This window comes from Mastomys coucha, unplaced genomic scaffold, assembly GCF_008632895.1.
Source record: "Mastomys coucha isolate ucsf_1 unplaced genomic scaffold, UCSF_Mcou_1 pScaffold5, whole genome shotgun sequence".
Lineage (NCBI taxonomy): Eukaryota > Metazoa > Chordata > Mammalia > Rodentia > Muridae > Mastomys > Mastomys coucha.
Genome location: NW_022196911.1, coordinates 1,845,480 through 1,852,150, shown reverse-complemented (window position 1 = coordinate 1,852,150; position 6,671 = coordinate 1,845,480). Strand labels below are relative to the sequence as shown.

The window sequence follows — 6,671 nt, the reverse complement described above, 5'->3', positions numbered from 1 at the left end:
ACACCATCACCACCAGGCTAGAAAGACCGTGTATGTACATGGTGGAAAGTTTCAGCAGGGACCCGTGGTATTTTATCAGAACATGGCAGGCTTTAAGTTATGCAGGATACATGTAAGGAGCTCAAGTGTGGTGGTGTTCAGAAAGAGTTTGTAGAAAGATAATAGCAGTGAGACAGGTCACCAAAGCACCCTCAAAGGGTTGAAGGTAGATGTCATGGGGTTCACGGATGCTTGTCTCCAACGTAGGAACTGGAAAACACGGTTGGGAGGTGGACAGATGACCTGGCAGAGCTGGTGATGCTGAGGGATGCCCTGGCTGTCTACCTCAGTGCCGAGGACATCTCCATCCTGAAGGAACGAGTGGAGCTTCTGCAAAGGCAGTGGGAAGAGCTTTGTCACCAGGTAAGCTGTGTCTGAATGAGTCCATAGCTCCTCATGACGGGAAGGTTGAAGGCGAGCCATGATGTGAGACAGTCTTGATCCATATCAAGTGACTCATGTATAAACAGAGGAGCCTGTGGCTGTTGCCAGAATAATTTAGAACAAGGATTGCTATATCATCATATTATACTTGAATTCATCTGTACTGAAGCATTTCTTTTTCTCTTCCCTGGCTGGCACAAGCTGCTGTAATTTCTAGGTGTGAATTTTCAGCTGGAAAGGTAATGGTAGTATGTTCTGCATTTTAAACATGGAGGAAACACATTGTTTTAGTTTTAGTTACAGTTCTAGAGATAGTTTTATTTGTGGAAAATTTATAGTCATTCCTTATACTTCATGGTGTATGGCATTGTTGGGCTTACATCATTTATGAAATGCCTTTCTCTGTGTGTAAGATGCTAAATGAGATTATAACTTAGGATTTGAAGAGGAAAGACTGATACAAAGGCAACAAGAAAGCAGCATGGGCAAAAACACATCAGGTAAAGAAAGGTTCTCCGTAAAGACTGCTGGCTATCTAAGAGCCTGCATCTGCGCTAACACAAGGTTGTGTGCCTTGCTTAGGGATGCACCCTGAGTACCATGCCTGACACACAGCAGACTATAGCACACCCTGAGCACCATGCCTGACACATAGCAGGCTATAACACACCCTGAGCACCATGCCTGACATGCAGCAGGCTATAGCACACCCTGAGTACCATGCCTGACACGCAGCAGACTATAGCGCACCCTGAGTACCATGCCTGACACGCAGCAGACTATAGCGCACCCTGAGCACCATGCCTGACACATAGCAGGCTATAACACACCCTGAGCACCATGCCTGACACGCAGCAGACTATAGCGCACCCTGAGTACCATGCCTGACACACAGTAGGCTATAACACACCCTGAGCATTGGTCATGGCAATTATTGTGAATATAGGCTGTAGTAGATATTTCTGCCATCAATTTTTTTAAAGCACTGAAAGTAAAGTCCTCCTAGAAAGTTCTATATGGTTATGAGGAAAAGTCTATATGAACAGATGAAAGCAATGCATCTTTATGTATGGACTGGCTAGAGAAAATGCTTCTTGAAATGTATAAATCTTTAATGCTTAGTTGGGGAGTGAAGGATAGATTGATGTACATATGTAACACATATGTCATCATCATTGATAAGGTTGAAGCTGGAGAGAAGAGGGTGTTAGACCAGGGAATGGCCTGAAGAAAGGGGAACTCTGCCTACCCAGACCAATATGTCTTCACTCCTGTGGCAACTGTGCTGCCTGCTACCTCTTTTCTCTTCCTCCTTCCCAGTTGACCTGGCATTATGGATCCTTATTCTCATGCTTCCAGAACCTTCCAACAGAGTTTGAGAGGCCCTGCCTTGTTGTTTATTTGATATTAAGAACAAATGTGTTTCTTGACAATTTTCCTCCAAATGCTTAATCTAAACCCAGAGTTTGCTCATATCACAAACCAAAGGAATATTCACTCACATGCTTAGAGTGAATATCCCCTGTGAATATTCTTTCCAAAAAGGGGTATCCAAGACGTGGCCCTTACCAACACATCAACAACATTAAAGTGGCCACTTTTCATAGAATGTTGTGTTGTCAGTGTACACAGGAAGGAGCCTATACAGAGCTGTTCAAAGAGAGAGAGAATCATCATACAAATTAATTTCTGAGCTCTTCACCATATAGACATTACCACAATTACCATGTTATAACATACAGGCCTTATTATGATACACCATATAAATGAAAGGCATTTGCTGGGTACTAATAATGAGAAATTATGACCACATTGTTCATTTACCTCTGTGAGTCTGCTCACTTCTCTATTATTCCTTCCTCCCTTCCTTCTCTTCCTTTTAGAAACATTGCCCCATGTGAGCTGTCTTCTCTTTTTTAGATGTATTTATTTATGTAGTTATCGTATGTGTATGTGTGTCTGCCAGAGTGTGTACGTACACCATGCACATGCAGGATCACACAGAGGTCACAAGGCTGTCAGATCCCAGGAACTGGAGTTAGCACAGACAGTCATGGGCTGCCCCATGGGTACTGAGACCAGAGCTCATCCTCAGTGAGAGTCTTAAGTACTTTTAACTGCTAAGCTGTCTCTCCCACTCTTTCCTCATCATCCTCCTAAAGAGAAGTCTACACTGCTTTCCCTCTTAATGGTTTTCAGTAACTAACTGAAATAAGCCAGACCAAACTCATTTCTCACAAAGGTTTCAGAGAGATGTCTATTTAGATTCAGAATTCTCTAAATTTTCCTATGCTAAACCCTCCCAGCATGCCTTGTTGGAGGCCTTGATCATGAGCCTCTTCTATCAAGAAGGGACTACCCTTTTTTTTTTTTTTTTTTTTTTTTTTTTTTTTAGGAGCATATTCTACTTTCTTAGAATTCATTAGAAGTCCAGAAAAGTAAATCTACCAACTGAGAGGGACTACTTCTCTTCTGGTTTTCTCACCTCTTTTCCTTCCTGTCCCACAACCCCATGAAGTGCTTTAGGAAAGTGATTGACCCTCAGTGTTTTCATAGGCCTGTGCATTCCCATTTCCTCCTGGTTATGTGCCATCATGGATCATGTCTCCTTTCCTGATTGGTTGTAGTCTGGTCCCAAGACTTTGATGCTCTTAAATGCAAAGGTCATTTTATTTTGGGCAAACCAGTGCCTATAGCAGCTATGTGTTGTTTCCCTATGGAGAATAATGAAGGCCATGTCCTACGTGTATGTCCTAATACTTAGGTACCTCTGAGGATAAAAATAGTGCCAGAATTATCATATTTTAGAGATGAAAAACTGATGGTCATATGATAGTTTCTCATTCAGGCAAATTGTATAATCATGCCATGAAAGTATTATTATTACTAATTAAGTCAGATATTCATATGTTCTAAAATTGCCCACTAGACTTAGATATATCTGCTTGAAAATACAGCCTGAAAATGTTTGACCACGTGATACACTCTGCCTGTGATTTATTTATACTGTGCCTGTGAGCAGACCAAAACCTGAAAAAAAGAGGAAGTAGATAGAATATCTTCTAGAATCTTCCTCTGCCAGACTCTTGAAGTATGAAACTAACACATAATTACTCTGTCCCAGTCCAATCTACGTTCGATTGTTTCAACAGTAAGATGGTAGTTTTGGGTCTGGCCCAGTGCCAGGATGTAATAATTCTGGAAGAGTGGGACCCCGAGGCTTTAGTAACTCTTGAGTTTGTCATTGCTGGTGAACTACTGTCAAATATGAAACCACAACAGGAAACAAGCCTGGGCTCGGCTCCTCATAAAAGTCACCAAACTCAGCTGAACACAGATGGCATTATGCCAGCTCAGGAGGAGACAGCCTGCTCTGCTCCTTTTGAAGCAGCTGGTGTGAAGTGAGGAGTAACTGGGTCCACAGATGAGGATGAGCAAGCCAGCTTCAAGCAGCTGCTTTGGAGCATCAGAAGAAAAGCAGAAGGCTTTTCAGCTGCCCAAGGATCTGGTGTAGCTAGCTCCGTTGTGGATTTTATTGCTTTTCTTCCTCTGTTGCTTATGTAGACCCATGTGTGATTCTAGCTGTAATGTAAATATATAACACTGCACCACTAGAATTGCTCAGTGTGTGCATTTGTATGTGTGCGTGTGTGTGTGTGTGTGTGTGTGTGTGTGTGTGTGTGTGTGTGTCTGTTTACACCTACTCAAAATGTCTTGATAAAAATACTTACTGTTAGAAAAAAATGTACTTCCTGCTCAGCTGTCTCACTCTGGAGGCAATGTACTATGGCTTTACCCTTAAGAAAATATGAATATGTGCTGAGAGGGTAAAATTCAGGGTTTCAACTGAATCCAAAGAAAGAAATGGTTCACTTACATAAATAAACTTAAATATTCAGTTTATAAACAACATCAAATACCACCCTTCTTAGGGATTTACACCTCTGCAAAAAAAGGTTTTGACCCTGGCTCCCACTCAAGGCTTGAAGCCCACATATTTAGGTGTTTTGTTTTTCAATCATAGCTCCTCGGTAACCAAATGAAAGCAGTATCTTCATGTTGTGAGACGAACAAGAAGGATGTGTATTCAAGCTGCTCCCATGAGACTGAGCACATGAATGCTAAGGAGGAAAAAGAATCAAAGTAATATGGAGCATTGTCAGACCTGTGATGTTTGACAGCCCATTTTAAGTTGTCGCTTGCTTGTGTCTTCCTGTCAACACACCACATCCTGGAATACATATAGTACAGCACTTGACAGATGAAAGGTGATTGATTGTTACAGACACTAAATACCAGTGTTTGGAGAAAATGCAATGTCAAGTGAGAAAAGAAAGGTTCATAGAAGATGAGAAACTTGCTCTGTTTTGGATGGCAGAGTAGTAGTGGAGACTAGCCTCGAGTCTTAGCTGCCTCTGGACATATGATTGATCCTACTGTACATTCCAGCCTATATCAAAGACTCTGACTTTACTGAGCCTGCCTTTGACTAACCAAAAGCCTTAAACTGTCTAAATCACTCTCAACTTCTCAAAGAAATAGATAATTTCCTTTTAGCATATGACCACCCTCTCTGCTGATGTTGGTAAAGAGAGAGCCCTAGCATACAATTTTTTTTTTTTTTTTTTTTTTTTTTGGATCATGGCAAACATGCAGAGGAAGCTACTCAGAAGGCGACGAAACCATCCCAACTCTTAAGGAGGGATGGGTCTGTCTTCTTCTTCTTTAGAGGGAAGCCACCAACCCTGAGTTTCTGCTGGTATCAACTGAACCGCAGCCACCCCTCCTGTCTGATACTGTAGGAATGACAGATGAGTCTATAGTCTTAGTGTTCGAGGAGAGCAGATCTCTCCGTGCTTACTGATTGTGCTGTAGAACACAGTCAGGGTAGAGCATGGAGTAGGTGGGATTGCTCTCTAGAACCTTTTAACTGGTGCTTGCTGTTAATCTCCATCTGAAATGAGCTCATCACCATTCATCTCTCCTGCATTATTCTGTCTCAAGGGAAACAGAGTGCTAAACTAAGTTACATTAATGAGATAATACTGGTAAACTCAGTAGTGATTCCCAACCCAGAGAAATATTTTATTTAAATGGACATAATTAACTCAAAGGAGGGACTTCTAATGGACATTTCTCAAAAGCCATGGTAGGCTTGGTGGCCTCCTGTCCAATTACCTCATCGCCCTGAGGTTGGCCTTGTGAAAAGTATTCCCTGATTCCCAACTCTTCTCAGAAAAGAACATAGACAAATGAGGTTCCATGGGAACTTAAGTATTATCTACATGATCATGAGAGAGCCAATCAGAGGCCGCATCAGTAACCAAGAAGCACAGAGCATCTTTGAAATGTTTTCATCCCCATATTAAAAAAAATGAATTTAAAATATGTCTTAAAGCAGGTGGTTGCTAGGTGTGGTGGTTCGTGCCTATAATCTCACAACTCAGACAGAAGGATTACCACCAGTGATTGTATTCTTAGGGATATTCCTAACGAAATGAGTGTCTATATCTGTACAGACACTTAGGCATGACCATGTGTGGCATGCATTGTTCATAGGAAGCCAGGATTAGAATCAACAGACATGCCCACCATTAGATAAATGGACACGTAAAACATACATGTGTACAGTGAATGGTTCTCAGCAGTCAGAAAGAATGAATTGTGGGTATATCATTTAACGTGGCTTAACATGTGAAGCATGCTAACTGAAAGAAGCATGTCACAAAAGAACACAATCTGTGATTTTAACTTTCATGGAATGCTGGGAATAGGAAGACACATAGAAATAATAGCTTAGAGCTGCAAGAAGTGTGGAGAACAAAGAATGACTTCTTATACCCAGCAAGGTTCTCTAGCAGGACAAAGCTCATACAGTTTAAGTGTGTGCGTGTGTGTGTGTGTGTGCGTGTGTGTGTGTGCATGTATGTGTCTGCACACATGCATGCGCATATACATGTGTGTTATAAAAGGTGGTTTAGTAGATTGCTCATACCAGATGGGTATTGCATCTCTACCTGCATGCTGCATAGACTTGGAAAACAAATAAACAAAACAATAAACCAGCCAAAACTACTTAGTTGCACGAAGCTGCATGCCTGGGTGATCCCTATTCAGGACTGAAGTAGTTCTCTGGAGAGACACTGGCTTTCGGTTTACACTGGAGAGCTGAAGGAACTGGAGTGTGGGGAGCCGCAGCTGCCACCCTATACATATATATTGAACACCTGGTCTCCGGCCAGAGCAGA

General features: G+C 41.9%; 1 protein-coding gene across 15 annotated transcripts in view; it reads left to right on the top strand.

The window, feature by feature from the left end:
• The window catches only part of Syne1 (spectrin repeat containing nuclear envelope protein 1), a 506,592-nt gene that overhangs the window by 438,500 nt on the left and 61,421 nt on the right, over window positions 1–6,671 (top strand). For all 15 annotated transcript variants that reach the window (XM_031352591.1, XM_031352581.1, XM_031352598.1 and 12 more), the window contains one exon: window positions 247–402. In XM_031352591.1, coding sequence (XP_031208451.1) covers window positions 247–402 — 156 coding nt within the window. The remainder of the gene's footprint in view (window positions 1–246; window positions 403–6,671) is intronic.